Source organism: Ailuropoda melanoleuca, chromosome 16 (assembly GCF_002007445.2).
Source record: "Ailuropoda melanoleuca isolate Jingjing chromosome 16, ASM200744v2, whole genome shotgun sequence".
Classification (NCBI taxonomy): Eukaryota; Metazoa; Chordata; class Mammalia; order Carnivora; family Ursidae; genus Ailuropoda; species Ailuropoda melanoleuca.
This window is the reverse complement of record NC_048233.1, coordinates 8823640-8846344: the sequence shown is the minus strand read 5'-3', so window position 1 is coordinate 8846344 and position 22705 is coordinate 8823640. Positions and strand designations below refer to the sequence as shown.

The 22705-nt window shown below is 43.4% G+C and overlaps 1 protein-coding gene across 1 annotated transcript in view; it reads right to left on the bottom strand.

Moving 5' to 3' along the window:
• Positions 1-241: 241 nt before the first annotated feature.
• Positions 242-22705, bottom strand: part of A2ML1 (alpha-2-macroglobulin like 1) — a 42290-nt gene continuing 19826 nt past the window's right edge. Inside the window, 26 exon segments of the mRNA XM_034645541.1 lie at positions 242-921; positions 2275-2322; positions 2758-2859; positions 3952-4020; positions 4321-4411; positions 4569-4696; positions 4862-5077; positions 7335-7549; positions 8744-8845; positions 8848-8905; positions 9085-9131; positions 9134-9158; positions 10918-11074; positions 11427-11508; positions 11676-11852; positions 12702-12785; positions 13144-13195; positions 14066-14187; positions 15514-15640; positions 15769-15997; positions 16699-16819; positions 17215-17308; positions 18596-18754; positions 19326-19475; positions 19989-20134; positions 20406-20466. Of these exon segments, the coding sequence (XP_034501432.1) occupies positions 883-921; positions 2275-2322; positions 2758-2859; positions 3952-4020; positions 4321-4411; positions 4569-4696; positions 4862-5077; positions 7335-7549; positions 8744-8845; positions 8848-8905; positions 9085-9131; positions 9134-9158; positions 10918-11074; positions 11427-11508; positions 11676-11852; positions 12702-12785; positions 13144-13195; positions 14066-14187; positions 15514-15640; positions 15769-15997; positions 16699-16819; positions 17215-17308; positions 18596-18754; positions 19326-19475; positions 19989-20134; positions 20406-20466 (2901 nt within the window). The 3' untranslated portion in view covers positions 242-882.

Below are 22705 nucleotides of genomic sequence, written 5' to 3'. Positions count from 1 at the left end.
GAGAGAGGGAACACAAGCAGGGGGAGTGGGAGAGGAAGAAGCAGGCTCACAGCAGAGGAGCCCGATGTGGGACTCGATCCCACAACGCCGGGATCACGCCCTGAGCTGAAGGCAGACGCTTAACCTCCGTGCCACCCAGGCGCCCCTCCAATCCGGTTTCTAAAACAAAAACATTGCTTCCAGAAAGAGTTTACACGACAATAGATATCCCCTGCAGGTCAAGGCTGGGGGAATCCTGAAGGAGAAAGGCAGAGATGGGGAATCCTGGTAAGCCACTCTTCTTGTTATCAATCACTGTTTGGCCCTGCAGTGCTGGAGGGCCGAACACAGTCAGTCCCTTAATTAGGGTTCTCTACTCTGACCCCTCCCTGAATCTGCAGTACGACTCTCCGACGTGTCTGGGTCAAAAGCTTTAATGAAGAAGCCAAAATATCAGTTTGGGTTAAAGGATGATCACCATCTTTAAACAGAACCCCTGGTTTCTACAGAAATATGCACAGAGCCAAGGACACAGATTTTTTTTTCAAAGAAAAAAATTTTTTTAAAATCTATTCCCAAAGCCCTGAATTACACCTTCCCTTAGATTTAACCTCCAGGAAGACATTTTTCTCGTCCCTGGATCACCCTCTCTGGAGAGTCCCGCACATGGCTAAACCACATCCCCTCTCCGGTTGTCTTTTCCATGTAATTCCTTCTTTGTGTGATTATTCCTACCCCATCCACAGCCCTTTGTTCCCGCATCTGTGCACCTGTGACGCAGTAGAAAGTAGCTGAGGTTCAAGCCTGCTTATCTGTTACTCACTCACTAGTCAGTCAGACAAATCACATTATTCGATTGAATGCGTTTTGCTTTAAGAGGCAGAAGAATGCTGTCCGGTGATGTCACAGAGGATTTAAATTAGTCTCTTTCCAACTTCTATCCTGGGAGAGGGGGGGAAAAAAAAAAAGGACGACATCATTATACTCAGAAAATCTTCACAAGTATAGAAGAGCTTCTCCCTATCCATTTATTTTTTTAATTATTTTTAAAAAGTTATCTCTATGCCAACAGTGGGGCTTGAGCTCACAACCCTGACATCAAGAGTCACATGCTCTACTGGCTGAGCCAGCCAGGCGTGTCTTCATTTTTTCCCATCTAGAAAATAACTCACAAACGCATGATGAGATTATTAATAGTGTTAGGGGAGTAGAATCAGGTAATCTTTACTTTTCCTTTAGTATTTTTATATAACAAAGATGTAGAATGTAAAAATAATTTTAAAAATTCACTAATTTCGGGGCGCCTGGGTGGCACAGCGGTTAAGCGTCTGCCTTCGGCTCAGGGCGTGATCCTGGCGTTATGGGATCGAGCCCCACATCAGGCTCCTCCGCTATGAGCCTGCTTCTTCCTCTCCCACTCCCCCTGCTTCTGTTCCCTCTCTAGCTGGCTTTCTCTCTCTCTCTCTCAAATAAATAAATAAAATCTTTAAAAAAAAATAAAAAATAAATAAAAATTCACTAATTTCAATCAGAAAAAAATATATTGTTTTTAAAAATCACATAAAGGGGCGCCTGGGTGGCTCAGTTGGTTAAGTGTCTGACTTTTGATTTTGGGTCAGGTCGTGATCTCAGGGTCTTGAGACCAAGCCCTGTTATCCAGCTCCACACTCAGTGGGGAGTCTGCCTCTCTCCTCCCTCTACCCCTCCCCCTACTCATACTCTATCTCTCTCTCTAAAATAAATAAATAAATCTTTTTTTTTTAAAGATTTTATTTATTTATTTGACAGAGATAGAGACAGCCAGCGAGAGAGGGAACACAAGCAGGGGGAGTGGGAGAGGAAGAAGCAGGCTCATAGCAGAGGAGCCTGATGTGGGGCTCGATCCCATAACGCCGGGATCACGCCCTGAGCCGAAGGCAGATGCTTAACCGCTGTGCCACCCAGGCGCCCCAATAAATCTTTTTAAAAAAATAAAAATCACATAGAAGCCTTCACACAAATGCCACTATGAACTTTTTCTGGTGTGAGCCATGGAGATTATTATTCTTCCTTTCAGAGTTTGGGCCAAAAAAATGGGGGCGGCAGGCTGGCTCAGTCAGTGGAGCATGTGACTCTTGATTTCAGGGTTGTGAGTTTAAAAGCCCTATGTTGGGTATAGAGTTTACTTAAAAAAAAAAAAAGAAAGAAAAAAGGGAAAGCCCACTTTCTATCAAAAATTAGCTTCCAAAAGACAACAGTAACTCAGAAGAAGGTCTCCTTAATTTTTAATACTATCACCCTACCCTAAAAGCTCACCTTTACCTCATTCACAGGGGTCAGAGTACTGAATTGTTGCCCGTTCATCTGTAAAATGAATTGACATGTAGCATTACATCACAGGGCTCAGTCATTCAAAGAGAAAATACTTAACGAAAACTACTGCTTTTAGCCCTTTTCAGAGGATCCCTATAGGCTATGAGCACATTAAGAATTACAGGGAAGTGCCAAACACTAGTACTGTAGTAAATTATTAATCACACCAAAAATACTCAGGATGGTTAGTCCTGAAAGAACAATGGTCCTTATCGTTCTTCTGGTCTATAGACCACATCTGATAAAATATCCCTAGGGCAGAGGACTTAAGAATGACATATAATTAAATTATAATGTTTTAGGAGATCGAAAAAATGTAATTATGTGCTACTTGGCTTGGGAAGGAGTATTTGTAAAATTAAGAGAGAGATCATGAAGAATGAGGCAGAAATATGCTGGGGCACACAAGTAGATCTCAGCCCTCACCTGGAGGTAGTAGTCATAGACCGTGATGGTTGCTCGTTTCAGGTTAGTGACCAACACACTTTGGCTGATGGTGAAGGTATAGGTCTGAGTCTTCTTACTCAGCTGTGGAGAAGACAGACAAAGCATCATGTTAAAACTAAAGTGAAAATAAGACTGTCTATGTGGAGGGTGCCTGGATGGCTCAGTCCCTTAAGCATCTGCCTTCAACTCAGGTCAGGATCCCCAGTCCGGGCTCCCTGTTGGGCAGGGAGCCTGCTTCTCCCTCTGCCCCTCCCCCTAGCTCATGTTTTCTCTCTCTCTCTCTGACAAATAAATAAATAAAATCTTAAAAAACAAACAAAAACAAAACAAAACAAAACAAAACCCCTCCCTTAAAAAAAGAAAAAAGAGACTCTTGTCTCCACACAAATTTTCTGAAACACTTCTACCTGTCCCTTCTGCCCCAAGCCAGTCTTTTTTTTTTTTCTTTTTTTAAGATTTTATTTATTTGACAGAGAGAGAGACAGCCAGTGAGAGAGGGAACACAAGCAGGTGGAGTGGGAGAGGAAGAAGCAGGCTCCTAGCGGAGGAGCCCAATGCAGGGCTCGATCCCAGGACTCTGGGATCACACCCTGAGCTGAAGGCAGATGCTTAACGACTGAGCCACCCAGGCGCCCCATGCCCCAAGCCAGTCTTAAAGATACCCACTTCTGCTGACTTCCTGAGTCTTTCTTCTTAGGATCTTACAGCTCCCTGGCCCTTCAGTAAATTGGTACCCTCTGTTCTTGGTCTACTCTAACCCACAGTTCCTCTACGAAATTAACTGAAGTGGCCAAAGAAACAGAAACTTCTATTTTATTTCAACAATTCTATGCTCCCTATTGTTTTTCTCTCTTCATTGCAGTTTCCAATCAGGTAACATCTCCGAAAAGCCCTCCCTGACCACTTTATTTTACGATAGTCACATTCTGGCGTACACATTTTTAAATGACATAGACGGCTGCCCTTTTGTATCTGTTAGACAGCACTGCCCTGGAGGTGAGTAAGAGTGTTTTATAGTACACCAGCATGGAGGTAGAGTTCATTTTGTGGCTGTGGACTCACTCTCCTCGTTCCCTCATCCCTGTGTATGCGACCCTAGTGTATGCAGATTAGAAGGGAAGTTGCAAAGCTATCTAAGCAATCCAGCTCTTAGGTTCCCTTCCGAATACCTACCTCTTCCAAGTAGATGTTCAGTATGTCAGTTCCAGATTCGACCTTCTTCACCAGACGTTGCTGGAGAAGCTGAATAAAAAAGGGGAAAATAAAACAGACTAAGATCCAGAGCCTTCCCGCTGCCCTGGGGTAATATTCCAAAGCTCTTTCATGATCAAGGAAACAATATATACTGTGGAGAAGGTAAGAAAAAGGGACCAAGAGGAGTCCCGTTTCCATTGTATCTGTCTGATGCACTTTTGTAGCCCACTGAAACAATGTAACCATGAGTTGTAAGTATATACTATGAGGCCCACTTCACCAGTTTTTTAAGAATAATGTTAGGTCCTCTTGGGGCTTAACTAGATGCAGAAAACAGAACAGACTTACAAACTGACTGGTGCCCTCCATGGGACCGAACCCGGAAAGCATCTTCACTTCTACAATGGCCATATTGGAAGAGCTGCGACTCCCCACATAACTAAGGGCAGAAAGGAGCACATCAGTGTGAACCCATTATTCTCCCTCTTAGCATACTCTATAACCCCAACACACACATGCGCGCACACACGCACACACACACTCACACTCAGCTTCTATGATCCAGGTGCCCCCACCACCCGCTCAGCTTTTCTCACCTGGTATGGACAGTGAGCGTCAAGGATCGAGGTGAAGTACCTTGCTCACATCTAGCTTTTCCCACTTCCACACTAAGACTAAAGGTGTCCGCAAATTTAGGAGGGGGAATATGGTATTTCAGCACCGTCTAGTGGGGGGAAACAGACAACCAAATTAGAGCGGGGAAGAACTTTATCGCACAGTCCTAACAATTCTCTTTACAAATAAGAGACAGAAAAGGTCCCACTGGAGGCAGAGTTGCTCTCGGACTCTCCTTCCCAACGCATGCTTGTTCTCATGGATCGCCGCTTACCTGCACATAGACGCAGCCCTGGCCTGAGGCCTCCAAGGTGTACACCCCAGGGACATTGGGCAGGGTCTCCCGCTGAAGTACCAACCGGTTGGCAGCCTGAACGTGGAAAGTGTGCTGGAAATCCTCAGCGGATTTTAAAGCCAGGTTGACTTCCTCAGATGACACATAGGCAGTAGCGGCGTATTTGGCAAGAGCTTGGAGGGCAACCACAGTATCCTAAAGAAAACAATCGAGCATCTGCTTACATTCTGTGAGCCACTGGCATTGACCTCAAACAAGCCTATAACCCACACATCTGGTTCTTGTTCCCCAGCTTGGACGATACCTCTTCGAAGTATCTAAACACCACACTCACCAATGCTGCGGAAGCTGACACAGAAATCATGTCTTGCCTGTATAGAAAATTGCCATCAAGCTAGTACTGGACGTCTATAGGTCACGAGGCTAATCTCATTTTCATATTCAACCAAACCTCGTTTCAGAATGGGCTGGGGCTAGAAGCAAATGGATAACTGTTCAGTATATATTTTGCAGTTTCCTTATTTGGAGAGGAAACAGCAGTGATATGATAGCCCTAAAAACTGCACATTCTTCAAAGTTATTTAGCTGTGTAATGATCTTCTGTGGCAGAGCCGGGATCCTTTCTGCAAGCCAAGGCTTCCTCGCCACTGTGCCACGTGACAATCTTTCCTTCATTTGGGCATAAGACAGACAAACTGCCACTAAGAGAACATGGTATCGTGTAGCTGGAACTTCTCCATTCTGAAAACATGACTATATAAATTACAACTAAAGGAAAGAAAAAAAGAATGAGATGTTCAGAAAATTGTTGTATTTTACTGTTACTAGTATGTCCACATGCTCGACACTTTGTACAACATCTGCAGAAGCAAGGAACCCCACTTCTTCCTACCCCAAATTTAAAAGAATGGTTGTACTTAGACATCACACTGTCATGTAAAAACAGGAAGACAGGTCACCCACCCTGGGGAAGCTGTGAGTCAGTGAGAGCTGTGCAGCTGACCGTCTATAAACAACTTTTTGTCTACTCTCTGTGAACGGGGTCTGAGGGGCCCTTACTGTTCAAATACGGGGAAACAATTCAAGAAATGAAACCTCATCATTAGCTGAAAACCCAAGTGAGTGATATGTGACTTCTTATAATACCTAAGGATTTCATGGAAAACAATTTTGACATATATGTGTCACTGAGTGTTCTAAACATTTCACCCACTGCTTTCTAGAATTATATATCATAATTATTTAGGGCTCAGCAAGAAGAAGAAAGTCCTTCCTGATCGTTAGCCAAGAATTTCCTTGAAGTACAGAAGCATAGTACCACATAAATTCCAATTAAGTCTTCACCATATTCAAACTCAGTGCTCTTTACCTCTTTACCAAACACTGTTATCAATTAAAACCTATTCTGTTTCCAGGTCTAATTTACATGTTACATCCTCAGTGAACTGGCTGTAATTTCAACAAGTCAGAATATAATCTTTACAAGGATAAGAAATATGTTTTCTTGATTATTTTGTATCCTCAGTGACTTGGACATGGTATGTATTAATAACATTTGCAGAACAAATGAATTAATAACTACTCTCTTTATTATCATTTAAGACAATTTTTATGATGGTATTCAAATTTATCATGCAATTTTACCCCTTTTTCCCTTATTGCCATTTGACTGATTCAATTTCTCCTTATCCCTAACCTTGGCAAACGAAATAGTGTCCTTATCTCTTCAAATCCTATGTCTTCCTCCTCTAAATCACCCCCTACACCAATAACAGGTCGATTTTTCTGAAACAAGGTTAAAAAAATTAATAGCTCCTCAGAACTGGGCAAAATCTTGAGTCTGATATGAAAGAGCCGTCATGGTATAAAGCTGCCCTAACTTTCTAAACTGAAGTTCCATTATGCCTCAGCTAACCCAGCTTTCCCGACAGTCATTTTATACTGTTGCAAACTGTTGTCTCTGCTCAAGCCATTTCCCCTTCCTTTCAATAGCTGTCTCTCAAAATCACACACTCCCTTTTATCTATATCTATCTATCTATCATCTATCTATCTATCTATCATCTATCTATCTATCTATCTATCATCACTCTAGATATCTATTTTTTAAGTAGGTTCTATGCCCAATGTTGGGCTTGAACTCACAACCCCAATGCTCTATCAACTGAGCTAACCAGGGTCCTACATATCCTTCGAGATCTATCTCAAATGCCATGCCCCTGAAGACTTTTCTTACCTACAAGTTGGTGTAAACTCTGTCCCTTTTGGAATGTGTTATTTTGTACCTTCTGTATCTTTCTGATGTTATATAACCAAATCCTGCTCTGTAATTATAGAACTATTCCTAACTTTACTGCTAGTTTGTAAACTTTTTAATTTTTTTTAAAGATTTTATTCATTTATTTGGACCTAATCCTACCTGATAAGTGGCAGTTGGAGATAAGGCTATTTACCTGAGTAGAAGAGAAGCCCCCATATGCATTACGTTGCTTGGCCAACCAAGCCACTATGGCAGTGGCCTTGGCGATCTCCTTTTGAGTCAGGCTGGCTTTGCTAAGCTGGGCCAGTAATACATATGCTGTAAGTTCCACATCTACAGCCTCAGGCTGAGACCAAGGTCTGCCATCCAGTGATGGACTAGGCTTTGAGCTCCAGTGAATGGACTCTCCTACGGAAAAAGAAGCATAATCAGGAAGGTCTTAGAAGGAAATAATTTCTCATATTCAATTCGTAAATGGTGCACCTTAGAGCAGAGCAAGTACCAACCAAAAATTAAGCGTGAGTTAGACAAAAATATTTCTCAAAATCTTCTGACATATTGGCCATAATGTTTACACAGAAATGTGTGCACATACACATCATTCCCCAAGACGAAGCTGAGACTATCAATAGAAGCCTCCCTCCCACAATTACATGAAAACCACCCTTGTTAATTTGTAAATTCGAATGTTAGCAGAGGTAGGTAAGTAGAAACTTTTAAGAATCTTATGTGTTTGGGGGCGCCTGGGTGGCTCAGTCATTAAGCGTCTGCCTTCTGCTCAGGGCATGATCCCAGCGTCCTGGGATCGAGCCCCACATCAGGCTCCTCCACTGGGAGCCTGCTTCTTCCTCCCCCACTCCCCCTGCCTGTGTTCCCTCTCTCACTGGCTGTCTCTCTGTGTCAGATAAATAAATAAAATCTTAAAAAAAAAATCTTATGTGTTTGGGGGCATTTTTTTTTTGGCTTATAGAATTTTAAGTTTAATTTTTCAGTCTTTATTTTACCTAATAAAAAGTTTAACATTTTTTTAAGATTTATTTATTTATTTGAGAGAGAGAGCAAGTTGGGGGTTGGGCAGAGGGAGGAGAGAGAGAATCCCAAGCAGACTTCCTGTCAAGCACAGAGCCTGACATGGAGCTCGATCTCATGACTCTGAGATCATGATGTGAGCTGAAACCAAGAGTGGGACCCTTAACCAACTGGGCATGGAGCTTGCTTAATATTCTCTCACTCTCTCCCTCTGCCCTTCTCGGAGTAAAAAAAAAAAAAAAAACAGTCTCTAAGTTTAACTCTAACGCCATCAACCTCAGTGATCTCACACCAAAGAACTGTTGAAGGGTGATTTTACAATGCCCACAGGTCTTCTGACTAGCTTCCACCATCTCTTTCCTCTTCATGTTGGAAGTATAACAATGCCTTTTAAGGACTTCCACAGACTTTCTCACAAAACTCTCAACAATGATCTGATGACTTCAAAACTCTTCCTAAAAGGAATCCTATATATGATAGCATCTATGTGGGACTATGGGGACGAAGGAAAACTATAGATAACTCGCAGCGTATTTTCATAATTTCAAAAATCTCCTAACATGGCCAGTGTACCTGAGCTGATAGCCTGCTGGTCTAACTTTTCAAGAAGAGTGTTTCTGACGTCCATCTCCCCAGCCAGAGAGAAAGTATAAGCCAGGAGGGCCTGTGTGTAGAGTTGGTGGTGGAGGGAACCGAGCCCCTGAGGCACTGCAGACCCTGACTCACCATCGGGTCCTGGAAAGCAAGAGGAAGAACTGAATTTATAAGGCATTCCTTGGGAAATGGGAAGCGGTAAGGAAATCATCATATCCTTTTTGAGTTTACAAAGGTGAACAGGGATTGAAAGTAGGTGAATTCCCCTAGAACTAGGTGCAATAAGAAGGACATAAAGAGGAGGAGCTAGAGACACTCACATGTGTGGTCCTTCCCATCTCCAGCAATGCAGCTGTGATGTACGCATCAGGGAAGTCTCATCATCAACGCCGCCCTAGAGGGAGATGGGCAGACCGGTCACGGCAGCAGCCAGCACAGCCTACGCAAGAATCGTGTGCAGTTTGCAAAAAAGCATCCCCTCTGAATGGGTGGATTACTTAAATGAACAAGCAAACAAACACAGCGGAGGGGATAGGGAGAAAATCTCTCATTCTCAGCTTCTTATTGAATCTGAGCTCCTCAAACGGACATCGTCTCAAGAAGCAGAAGGCCCAGACTCTTCTCCAGGAGAGATTAGGTGACACCTGCCCTGTTTAATGCCTTTCACGGAAAGATACTAGCAAGTTTTTAAAAACAGCTAATCTAAACTGTTACCCTCATTCTGTAGATATGAAAAAATATATATAAACACTTAAAAGCTTAAACAACTTGCTCGAGATTACACAGCTAATAAACAGCAGGACTAGGACTTGAATGCAGGAGTTTAATTATGGAGCTCCTGCACCACACCACGAACCGTGGTACACAGGTGATGGGTTTCTTACTAGACTGGCCGGGTCTGGTAAGAAAGGAAGAGGAAAGACCTCTGGGATCTTGTTGGAGTCAAGCCCTGGCTTGTGCTCCTCCCACGTGTATTTCACACAAGATATAAGAGGAGAGAGCCTTGGGGGGCACTGATAAAATCTTCCATAAGGAAAACTAATGAATCCTATACAGAGATTTTTTTTTTTAATGCTCAAGATTTTTAATCCAGGCCCCGTAACAGCAATGTAAACAATTTCTCTAGCAACATAGACACCAATCTTTCTCTCACTGGGTATATTCTGAATTGAACAAATTCTCTAGAAGCATCAACACCTCACTCTGTGTTTGGGAGGGGTAGGGGCAATGTAGTGAAGGGGCAAGAGCAGTGCCTCTGGAGTTCAACGGCTGTGGTTCAAATGACAGTCATCCTACCATGCATTAGCATTCACCTTGGGCAATTCACTTAATCTCTGCAACTTAGTTTCTTCATCTGTAAAATGGGATTAATAATGGCATAGCAGCAGCCAGCTCATTAATTTGTTGTAAACATTAAATAATATTGAATAAACGAAGTGCTTAGAACAGTGCCTGGCACAGAGTAAACCTCTTACAAAAAACACTGGGCTGCCTATCAGTCCTTACCAGAGCAGATGGCCTTGCTGTAGATTTAGGGACATAGTAAGAAACCCAGAGAACTTCTAGTCCAGTGGTTCTTACACTTCCACAAATATCAGAACCACCTCGAGGACTTGTTTAAAATACAAATCCCAGGGATGCCTGGTGGCTCAGTTATTAAGCGTCTGCCTTCAGCTCAGGTCGTGATCCCAGGGTCCTGGGATCGAGCCCAGCATCGGGCTCCCTGCTTGGCAGCAAGCCTGTTTCTCCCTCTCCCACTCCCCCTGTTGTGTTCCCTCTCTCGCTGTGTCTCTCTCTGTCAAATAAATAAAATCTTAAAAAAAAAAAAAAAACACAAATCCCAGAAGTTCTCAGAGTAGGTCGGGGTAGGACTGGAATTTGCATTTTAAACAAGTTCTCAAGCGCTGCTTCTGCTGCTGATCTGAGGTCCACACTATGAGAGCCATGTGCTAGTACACAGTCCCATTCCACAGACATGGAAGCTGAGGCTCAGACTGGTTAAGTATGTTGACCAAGGCCATCTGAAGCCAGGGCTGAGACCTGAAGAACACTAACACTGACTCCCAGCCTTATGCTCTTTTGATTGCTCAGTCAGAGGTGCAAATTCCTCCCCGACAGGGTAGTGGGCTGAAGGTCGGGGGGCAGATCTGCACCTTCATAGCTGTGTGAATGAGCCTTCCCACGTTGGCGTAGCAACCGCTGGGGAGCTGGTTTCCTGCCATCCACTTGAGAGCGTCCTGGATATTATTGTCATCAATGAAGATGAATTCTTGAGCTTGGCCAAAGCATTTGGTGACAAACGCTGTCAGCCTATGTGGGTAAAGAGGAAAGTGTGGCATAAAGGGGGATTTCCCAGCAAGGGTACAATAGTTCTATAGTTTATTTTGGTATAGGGTTCCAGAAGGGGATTAAGGAAACATAATTCCATAGGAGCCAAGAAAATGGAGGTATTAACGGGCATTAATTGGGGACAAGAACTGAGGAGGCACAAGGTCAGGGAGAAGGGTGAGGGGCTTGACCATGCATGAGACTGAAATAAACAATATTAAAGAGGTGGAGAAGATGGATATAAGAAAGAATGGGGTAAGAGGAGAGGGAGAGGAATAGTTCCGTAGGCCCAGGAATTATGCTCTGGGGTCCACTGAGAACTGGGCAATATTACCATGTGTTTCCATCTCCATCCTGCTCCCCAAAGGCACTGTATGAGCCATTGCTGTGTTTGTACATTAGCTCCTTCTGGTACCCTGGGAAGCCAGATATCATGTTAGATCACAAGGACAACTTCAAAAAACATGGCTTTCAAGGCTTTCAAGGGTACAGGATACTTCAGGGGGAAATTCCTCTGTATCTTATTAACCTATCATTAGGCTCTAGAGAACGTGTCCAAGAAAAAAAGATTGAACCGACTCACCTAGCTTCAGGAAACCCACTGCCCGAGACCTGATTTCTTCAGTCAGCAGCCTTGCCTTCCCCAGATACTGCAAGACGTAGATTATGGGAGCAAACAAGACCATGTTCTGCTCCCCACAACCGCTTGGCATCTGTACCAGATTGTCTAGGTTCTGTAGGGCTGTGCCCATAATGTCTCCTGAGATCCAAAAGGAGAGAGAAAGTGATGGTAGGGAGAGGAAGGAGCCCTTGTGAATTACTGTCATTCATTTAACAAATATGTATCAGCGGGGCACCTGGGTGGCTCAGTGATTAAGCGTCTGCCTTTGGCTCAGGTCATGATCCCAGGGTCCTGGGATCGAGCCCCACATCGGGGTCCCTGCTCAGCAGGAAGCCTGCTTCTCCCTCTCCCACTTCCCCTGCTTATGTCTCCTCTCTTGCTGTCTCTGTCAAATAAATGAATAAAATCTTAAAAAAAACAAACAAACATGTATCAGCGACAATTTAGTTGAGTACCTACACTGTGCCTGGGAGACCATAAGTCAAATACAGTCTTTACCTCAAAAGATCATAATCAGAGGGGCAAACAATGACAGAACATTGCAAGTAGAACTCATTATAAACAATTATAATACAGTACTATAATTTTGGGTTCGTACAAGGTGCTGGAGTACACAGAGAAGTACATAGGCTACGGAAGGGAGTTCAGGACTTTTTTTTTTTTTTAAAGATTTTATTTATTTATTCGACAGAGATAGAGACAGCCAGTGAGAGAGGGAACACAAGCAGGGGGGGAGTAGGAGAGGAAGAAGCAGGCTCATAGCGGAGGAGCCTGATGTGGGGCTCGATCCCGCAATGCCGGGATCACGCCCTGAGCCGAAGGCAGATGCTTAACCACTGTGCCACCCAGGCGCCCCTCTTCTGTCACTTCTAATCTAACAAGCCTTCCTTCAGATGGGTCCACATGCCCCAACCCACTCCATGCTTTGGCAGATTTCAGCCCCATGGTTTTTTTTTTTCTTTTGAGCAAGAATCACTCGCTATTTACCCAGAACCATAACATAAGCCTTGCTTGAGTCAGGAACAACATCCACAGGGAGCTCCAGGGAGATGGATTCTGAAGCCACTTGTCCTATGAGAGGCAGAGAAAAGGAGAAAGTATAGAAGATGGAAATAGTGCGAGTTCAAGCCCAAACCATAGAAAAACTTTCTATAATCCAGGGTTTTCTGTACCCAGTGCTTTCTGTGGGTTAGAAGCAATATTTTTTAACCTTTTCATAGTGCTCTCTGCTGAAAATAAATTCCCCCCAAAACCATAATTGTGCTGTACATGTTTTCTTCTTCATCCTCTCAGCTAATTGGCCCTATAAGGGATAGCACCCCAGACTCTCTCCTATCCCTTCTTGTCCTGTATATTCCTCCCTTGGCCTACAAAAATCTGCTGCTGCCGACAGGATTCTCAGCACCAACCCCTCTCTGCATTCACCCACCTTTTGGGCAAAGCAATGAGCTGTATGTCTTCTCCACAAGGACTCCCTCAGGCTGACATGAAGAGAGACATAGAACGAAAACAATGAAGACAAATGTCAGGGCAGATGGCACTGAAGGAGGAAAAGGGGAGAAGAGGCCCTCCCTGTGGTCCCCTGGACTTCTCAGAACTGGAAAGAATAGAGCTTCTCTTTGAAGCTCAGGAGAACTCCACTTCAATGCAGGAGTGGGCCTATCAATAAAATTCTTTCTGAGCAAGGGCTAGAGCTAAGGACAAGTTTAGGAAACTTCTAAGAGGCAGGGTTGACAATGGGGTTCTTAATGGGATAAAAAAAGCAATTAATGATGCTATTAGAGATGTTAATAAGAGAAACTAACATTCATTGAGTGTACCAGGTACCGTATTCAGCCCTTTCATAGAGTATTGGAATGGGTTAAGCAAATATTAAGGGCAGAAAGGAGCCACAGAAGAAGGAAGGTGAGCTACCTGATTGAAGTTGGAGTCAGACAGCTGTGAAAGACTAACCATATGGCTAGACACACACACAACATCCCTGGGGTGACTGCTATCTCTACCTCTGAAGCTAGGCCTGCAGAAAACTCACAGGAAAGAAGAAAGGAAAGGAAAGGAAAGGAAAGGAAAGGAAAGGAAAGGAAAGGAAAGGGGAAAGGAAAGGAAGAAAGAAAGGGAGAAAGAAAGAAAGGAAAAAGAAAAGAAGAGAAGAAGAGAGGAGAAGAGGGAAGGGGAGGGGAGGGGAGAAGAGGAAAGAAGAGAAAGAAAGAGAGAAAGAGAAAATGAAAAAGAAAGAAAGAAAGAGAGAAAGAAGAAAGAAAACAAAAGAAAAGAGGGGAAAAAAGAAAGAAAGGGGAAGGGAAAAGAAGGGAAGGGAGAAGGGCAGCGAAGGGAAGGAAAAGAAAACTCACCTTGACCAGAACTGGTTTGATGAGTGTGTCACTCTGGCCCTCTGCTGGAAGGAACCCCTTCTGCCCCCCACAGAGTTCATTGCTGTCCAGAATCGTAGTAGTGACAGTAAAGTTCACAAGACCTAGAAGAGAGAAGGGGAAAGGAAGGCATTAACCCTATTGCCAGAGGTACCAATGAGGTCTCTTCCCCTCTAGACCAGGGCTTTTTAAACTTAACAATATGCAAAGACCTGCGGATATTGTTAGAATATAAACCGACTCAATGTATCGGGGGTGGGGCCTATATTCACATTTCTAACAAGTTTCCCCATGATGTCAATAATGCTGGTCCAGTGTGGTAGGCAGCCTCTAAGGACCCCCAGTGATCCCTGCACCCCAATATATACACCATTGCATAAGCTTCTCTCAGAGTGTGGGCTGGACTAAGCAACTCACTTCTAATGAGAAGGATAGGGCAGAAGCAATGAGATGCTCTTTTGGGACTAGGTTAAAAAAAAACTATAGCTTGTCTTGGGCGCACTCTTTCTCGTGGGCCACTTGCTCTGCAGGAAGCCAGCTGTCCTGTCCTGAGGCAGCCCACTGGAAAGATTCATGTGATGAGATACTAAGGGAGGCCACTAGATCACAGCTGAGGCCCAGAACTGCAGCCTGTGAGGGACAGAGGCTTTGGAAGGAGCATGAAAGTGGATCCTCTCCCAGTCAAGTCTCCAGATGAGAACACGGCCCTGCTGACAGCATGACTGGTATTTCATGACAGACCTTGAGCCAGAAGCATCCTGCTATACTCTGCACCTAGATTACTGGCTCATGGAAACTGGGTGATCATAAATGTTTGTTCTTTTAAGCCTCTAACTTGTTGGGTTTTTTTTTTTTTTAAGATTTATTTCTTTAAGAGAGAGCATGAGCAGGGCTCCATCCCAGAACCCTAAGATCTGACCTGAGTCAAACAAAGGCAGACACTTAACTGACTGAGCCACCCAGGCGCCCCAGGCCTCTAAGTTTTAGGGTGATTTGTTAAGCAGCAGTAGGTAACTACACATCTGAAGACCATACTTTAAGTTGCCAGGGTTTCATCCTAAGAGCAAATGACATCCCGGGGTTACTGGGATGATTAAATGAATTACCACCTGTCAAGCAGTTAGAATCGCAGAGGGCCCGTAGTAACTATTTGATGAGTAGCATGACTATATATCCCTTGTCTTGGCATAAATATTAAAAGCTCCCCTTTTCACACTCAAAAATGTCTAGTTCGGATAATTTTTTGGTCGACTATCAAAGAGCATTTGATTATTTATTTAAGCATAGACTTAGGTGGGAAAAAATAGAGGCAAATAAAATGAGAAAGAACGAGAGAACAAAGCAAATGCGGGAGAGGAAAGGGTAAAGTTCTCAATCACTGAGCTTTTGCTATGTGCTTTCCTTGCTCCTCTGCCGCTTCCTTCTCTTACCCAATTTGACAGCGGTGATGTTCCAGTGATAGCTTTTTGCTTCATCAGCACAGAGACAGCTGGAGCCCTGAGAATCTGCCCACGATTCCACCTGGTACTTATCTGATGTACCCAGGTTAGTCTGAACCTGCAGGTGTTTAAGAAGTAAAGGGTCTGAGTACAGGAAACAACACACAGAGGCTTAGGAAAATGTGGGGGTGGAGACACATCCCCTCTTTCCCAGGGACATCTGCTTCCCGTATCCCCAGCTCTTACCCTGATGCAGTCCTTCAGATAATTGAAGATGGTGGCAGTAAGGCGAAAGGATTCCCTGCGAACTACTGAGTAAGGGAGAGTCAGTTCAACAAAGAATGGTTTGAAAGCAGTCAGTCCTACAGTAGGTGAAAGACCAAAGCCGCTGGACTGGGAGGTACAAAAAGTCATGGCCTTCCACTCGGTGATGGTATCAGGAACCGTGACATGGACAGCCTCCTTCCCGGAGTAACTGCGAGAACACAAGAAACCAGGTGAGGGACGTTAACAGGAGAACATTGTGAATTAAGCTACAAATTTACCTACAGAAGTCATTTGTTGTTATTGTTATTGTGGGGGGTGGGGAAAAAAGGCAACTGAACTGAGGAACATGCAATCTCAGAGCGTGAACGTTCAGGTGAGTGAGGATGTACGAATATGGGAGAAGGGGGGTGCCTGAGTATGTGAGGGGGTGAGTGAGAGTAGGGGGGCACGTGTGCAAACATATCTGAAAGAGTCCAGTGCCCTCTGAATCTGTGAGAGGGTATCTCGTTGGGGTTTCGATTTGCATTTCTCTGATGATTAGTGACGTTGAGCATCTTTTCATGTGCCTGCTGGACACATGAGCCTTGAGATGAGAGAGGCTTGTCGTTCTTCTGGCTTGTCAAAATGAGCAGGTAAGCAGTGGGCAGGAACTGATGTCAACATGTGCGTTTATATCTGCTGGACCTGGACTCCAAATGCACTTCTGTACAGTGTAAATGTGGAGACGTGTGAATTCGTTTTAAGGGATTGCCTATGATTGCCTAAGAATTCAGGGAAAGAAGCAAGTTCCCACGTCCCCATTAAACTTTCTTGGCTTGAGACTTAGATTCATTAGACATTATCTGAGTCTGAGTTTTCTCCTGACTCCCCACTGGACACCCTTGCTGTACCTTTAAAGGCATCACTTACCCAATAGGAAACAGATCCCAGAGCCAAGTCTCCGGGAAGTACTGGCGGACCTGAGGGTCCTTTGACTGAAGTGACGAAGACGATGATGACTCAGATCCCATGTCAACAGCGCCATAATGTACTACGGAGAGCAAGAATAAGGGAATTGGGGGGAAAACAGAAGACTTCGCTGTAACACAAATTGAGGCAGAGGGGTACTACCAAGAAATTTAGAGGGAAACAGAGAACATCCAGTCAGAGACAAGGAGGAAGGACCACTGAGGAACTGACTAGTCATAAGGCCATCAGGAGGAAGTGACAGATAAGGAGGTTGGGCCAGAGGATGAACAGGTAAGGGCTTCAGGCTTCAAATGCTCTCCCCAGGGAGAGAGATCCAGCTGCCTGCATCTATGACCCACAACCCATTGCCATTCTGAGGCTAGAGGCTCAGTGCAGGAACAGGAGGCAAAGAATAAGTTTTCAGAGTTCTATGATTTAAATATCTCAGAGAATCCACAAGCCACACAGGTAGCTTACCTCCAGCCATTGCAGTGCTGTATCTTAGAGACTGGTGACTGCAATCTACTGGCTTCTTAATTTTGGCATTGGACAGTATTTTCAGGCCCATGCCCTGAGAGACACCAAAGAAACCACAGAGTGAAGTGTTAGGGTGGCCCCCTCCCTTACTACCAGGCCAACTGCCTAGGAATTCAACCCTCCAGGGACTGAACCAAGACATTCTTTTCCTATTAATCGTTGAGACTTGTGGTTACTACCCAATACTCAGCCACGAAGGTTTTGTTCGCTTCTGACAGCTAATGTGAAAGGCCTTCAATTTTTTTAAAATATATTCTTTGTAAAATGATCACCACAATAACTCTAGTTAACATCCATCACCATACATGGTTACAAAAAATTTTTTTCTTTGGATGAGAACTTTTAAGATCTATTCTTTAGCAACTTGCAAATACGCAATGCAGTATCAACCGTGCTGTCACCATGCTGTACATTACATTCCCAGGACGTATTTATCTTATAACTTATTTATCTTATAACTGGATGTCTGTATCTTTTGACAACCTTCAGTCATTTTACCTACCCCAACCCCTGCCTTTGGCAACCACCACATTGTTCTGTGTATCTGTGAGCTTGGTTTTGCTGTTGTCATTGATTTTTAGATTCCATGTATAAGTGAGGTCACATAGTATTTGTCTTTCTCTGATTGACTTATTTCGCTGAGCATAATGCTCTCAGGATCCATCCATGTTGTCACGAATAGCAAGATTTCATTCTTTTTTTATGGCTGAATAGTATTATACTTATTTCATTGTCAAATATGTTTAATGATTCTTCCAAATATTAATCACTGTATCATTATTATTCAATTTAGACTGAACCTTCTGAGGGCAGGAACCATATCAACTCAGTCAATTCACAAAAATACATTGAGTATTATGAAGGATCGGTCATTAAAGAGAATACAGAGATGAACAAGACATGGTCCCTGACTTCAGAGACTTCCTGGTCAACCTTGGGCCACAGCATCCCCAACTTCTACTCATAAAGTACTCAATTTCTACTCATGTAGTGGTTTTTATAATAATAGTAAGACACCTCTGGTCTACCTTTCCTCATTTTTGGTACTTGGCCGATCCCGTGGAAATCAGTTTGTTTAGAGTCAGAAAGAGACTGCACACAGCCTCTCACAGTGGCTCTCTTCCAATGCAATCAGGCAACTGGGCCCCTTCTTCAAGCATAAGGACCAAGAGAGGCTACCTCACATATCAGGAGTTTCTTCCAAGACTTTATTCCTTCAGTGCCCACATGAGTCTCTCTGCTTTTTTAGATATGGACTTTCCATCACCCCCCACCCCGCCACCATTATTTCTATAAGAACAAAATGGGTAAGAACATCTACCTGGAAAAAATGGAAGAGGTCCATGTCTTCAGAGAACCAAGGCCTCCACATAATTGAGAGGGGCTGAGGAGTGTCCCAGGAGCCAGACATTGGACACTCATCATATTCAGCCACCTGATAAGGGTAATGACCATACCAGACTGAGAACATCCTATAGACCTGAAATAGGAGGGGAAAAGGAAATAAACTATTGACACAGTGAAATCAGTTGAGAAACTTCACTCAGATTCTGGTGCCATAGTTCACTGCTCTTGTATTATTTCTTTTCTTTACTCCAGAATTCTTCCTATATTTATTCCATCATAATCTCTTCCTACCATTTTTTTTTTAAGTAGGCTCCATGCTGGGCTCCAGTGTGGGGGCTGAACTCATGACCCTGAGACCAAGACCTGAGCTGAGATTGAGAGTTAGACACTCAACCAACTGAGCCACCTAGGTACCCCATCCCTTCCCTACTTTCTAAATTTTGATCTCTTTCTCACCTTTTTCAATAACTTGTCACCTTTATCTCCTATTACAAATTTCCTGCCTCTATGTCCACATGAATCATGCTTTTCTTCTACCATCATTGGACCTTCATTTCCACACCAGCTTTTCTACCACCTTATGGTGGTATACAATTTCCCTCAGACTTTCTTTCCTACTCCCTGAAACCCATCTTTTATTCTAATTCAGTCAAAATGTCTTCTCTGTCAACTCCCTCTTCGCACCCTGTTGGCAGACTACTCACGGAATGGTTGCTCAGCTCTGTCTCTGGCCTAAGTAGTAAGACACTCTCATCCACAGCCCGGACTGCACACAGGGACCCAGGAGCTGCCTGTAGCTGTAGTTCCACATTTGCTCCTGGAAGCTGCTGGGAAGGTGAGAAGCCAAGGGAAACCTGTGAAAGGGAAAAGTATACTTGGGGATCAGGTCAGCCTGGAGAGAAGGGGAAACAATGTAATTTGGATCATCAGCCAATATGCCCCAACTCTGGTATTCAAGCCCATTCCTTCACTTTTATACTGATTTTTTTTTTTTTTTTGGTAAAGTCTAGTCCTTTTGGAACTCGTGTCTTGTGGTATAATTGGAAAAAGTGAGTGGCATAGCACCGAATAACATAGAAAGTTTAAGAGACAAAAATAAATAAAAAGTTCAAAAAAAAAAAGAAAGTTAAGAGACAAAAGCTAGAAAGAAAGAATAGCTATACAGAACATGCAATTTCGCAGCACAACTTCTTAAAAAGAAGTGGGAGATAGATTCAACAAAGCGTACTGAAGACATAAATGCAATAATGACATCCACTTCAATATGATCTTATTTCCCTGCCGCTGCCTGATTTCCACCCACACCATACACATGATCTCTCTCTATGCCCAGACCTTTTCTTCACCTTCCTCAACTGCCATTTTACCTGATTGTCAAAACACATTTCCACTGAGAACTGAACTTTGTCAGCTATAATGCCTCCGCTCGGAAAAATGGCATAGACCACCAGGGAAGGATCAGGGGCTAGTCTGGAAGTGAAGGTCAGTGAGAGGGAAAAGGAGCCTTTAGTTCCTGAAAAAGAAAAGGGGATACACAGGGATGAGAACGCACACTTGTGCACTGATGACCTCCAACCACATGTCTGCTCTTCTTACTGGGCCTGCTGCTGGCCTCATTGTGCAAGTTACTTCCCATCTTCCTGTTCTCCTATGGTTATCCTTAGTGTTCTGCTCTCATTTCTTCGTCTTTTGCTTCCAGTATAACAACATTTCCTGGAAACTTAAAATATCCTTTGGTCTGTTAAAATATCCTTTGGTCTTTCAACAGAAGTATGAACACTCACCTTCCTTCTCAAAGTTCAGGTGCTTCTGTCCCTCCATCTCCAAATGCCCTTTCCCTATTAACTAAAAAAGACACACACACACACACACACACACACACACACACAGACACACACACACACATAAAAATCAACAGCATGGAAGTTATGAGAGTTTAGCCTTGACCCTACTCTAGAGCTCCCCTGCACCTCTCCATAGAGACAGGCTCCTTTCATAGCTCCAGAGCCTGGGTCAATATTTCATGCAGTGTCCATCAGTTGGTCAAATGTTGGATGGTGCCAAGAGCCCTGCTGACTCCTCCTCCTGGAGGTCTGCCTGAGAACCACGGGAGTGGATGGGAAGGGACAAAGGTCATCAGGACCTCCACGCCAAACGGAAGAGAAACCATTCTTCACAATAGATAGCTCTCCACCAATTCTTCAGAGTCCCCAAGTTTTATTCTCTTATAATCCTTATAACATAAAGTTCCTAAGATCCATCTTCATGACCTTTTTTTTTTTATCACTTAATTCAAAATTCAATGGAAATGAGTGTGCTTTAAACTGACCTGAGCCCTTCTGACATTTGAGTCTTTGGAGGAGAAATCCCTTTGTCTGACTTCCCTTCCTGTTCGCTCCCTTGAAACCAAATTCAGAGAAACTCTCTAAGCAGGGCTGTCATCTCAGACTGCTGTCAAGGGCTCTATGGCCAGCTTCTCAGACTCCCGGCTGACACACTATCAGCCGGCTACTTCTCCTGGCCTCACCACACCCCTGTCCTAAAGGCAGTGCGTGTGCTATCACCCTGACTCCTCCGCTGTTGCATCAGGATGACTGTGTCAGCTTGACAAAGGTACTGAAATGAATCAACGGGGAGACGATCCCCCAAAAACCTTGAGAGGATGGTAAGAGAACGGAGACTCTAGGCCATCAAACCCAGGATTTACACAAATCTAATTTCTCACTATCACCAAGGTGACCAGTAAAGCTGCTTATCTTTATACATTTCTTTCAAGCTACAAGTTACAGTTTTATACCACAAAGCTGCTATCCATGTTAATTTTAACCTTTATCATCTATTTTAAAATATTGACCAATGAAACACAGAATGAAATTTATTCTGAGTCCCATCCCCTCCTCACCCTCTCCCCCACTCACCCACCCAGCTCCCGTTCAGCCCCCACCAGCAATGTTTTATCCTCAATTCCTCATTTTATCTTCCCATACAATTCTCCTGTTTAAAAATCTCTTTTTTTTCTCATTCCCCTCCATCTNCCTGTCCTAAAGGCAGTGCGTGTGCTATCACCCTGACTCCTCCGCTGTTGCATCAGGATGACTGTGTCAGCTTGACAAAGGTACTGAAATGAATCAACGGGGAGACGATCCCCCAAAAACCTTGAGAGGATGGTAAGAGAACGGAGACTCTAGGCCATCAAACCCAGGATTTACACAAATCTAATTTCTCACTATCACCAAGGTGACCAGTAAAGCTGCTTATCTTTATACATTTCTTTCAAGCTACAAGTTACAGTTTTATACCACAAAGCTGCTATCCATGTTAATTTTAACCTTTATCATCTATTTTAAAATATTGACCAATGAAACACAGAATGAAATTTATTCTGAGTCCCATCCCCTCCTCACCCTCTCCCCCACTCACCCACCCAGCTCCCGTTCAGCCCCCACCAGCAATGTTTTATCCTCAATTCCTCATTTTATCTTCCCATACAATTCTCCTGTTTAAAAATCTTTTTTCTCATTCCCCTCCATCTTTTACACCTACACTGTGCAATACAGTAGCCACTAGCCACAAGTGACTGCTGGAGCCTTTGAAATGTGGCTACTATATTTATACCAGTTGAAACAAAAAATGTGAAATATCTATTAATAATTTTGATGTGGATTTCATGTTCATGTTGACATGATCATATATTGGATACACTGAGTTAAATAAGATACTTTTTTTTTTTTTTTTTTTTTTTTTTTTTTTTTTTTTTTTTTTTTTTTTTTTTTTTTTTNCCTTTGAAATGTGGCTACTATATTTATACCAGTTGAAACAAAAAATTTGAAATATCTATTAATAATTTTGATGTGGATTTCATGTTCATGTTGACATGATCATATGTTGGATACGCTGAGTTAAATAAAATACTTTTTTTTTTTTTAAGTTTGTTGGCTTATTTAGGTAATCTCTACACCTAATGTGGGGCTCGAACTCATGACTGGAGGTAAAGAGCCACATGTTCCCCTGACTGAACCAGCCAGGTGCCCCCAAAAAGTATTTTTAAAATTAGTTTTACCTAGAGGCACCTGGCTGGCTCAGT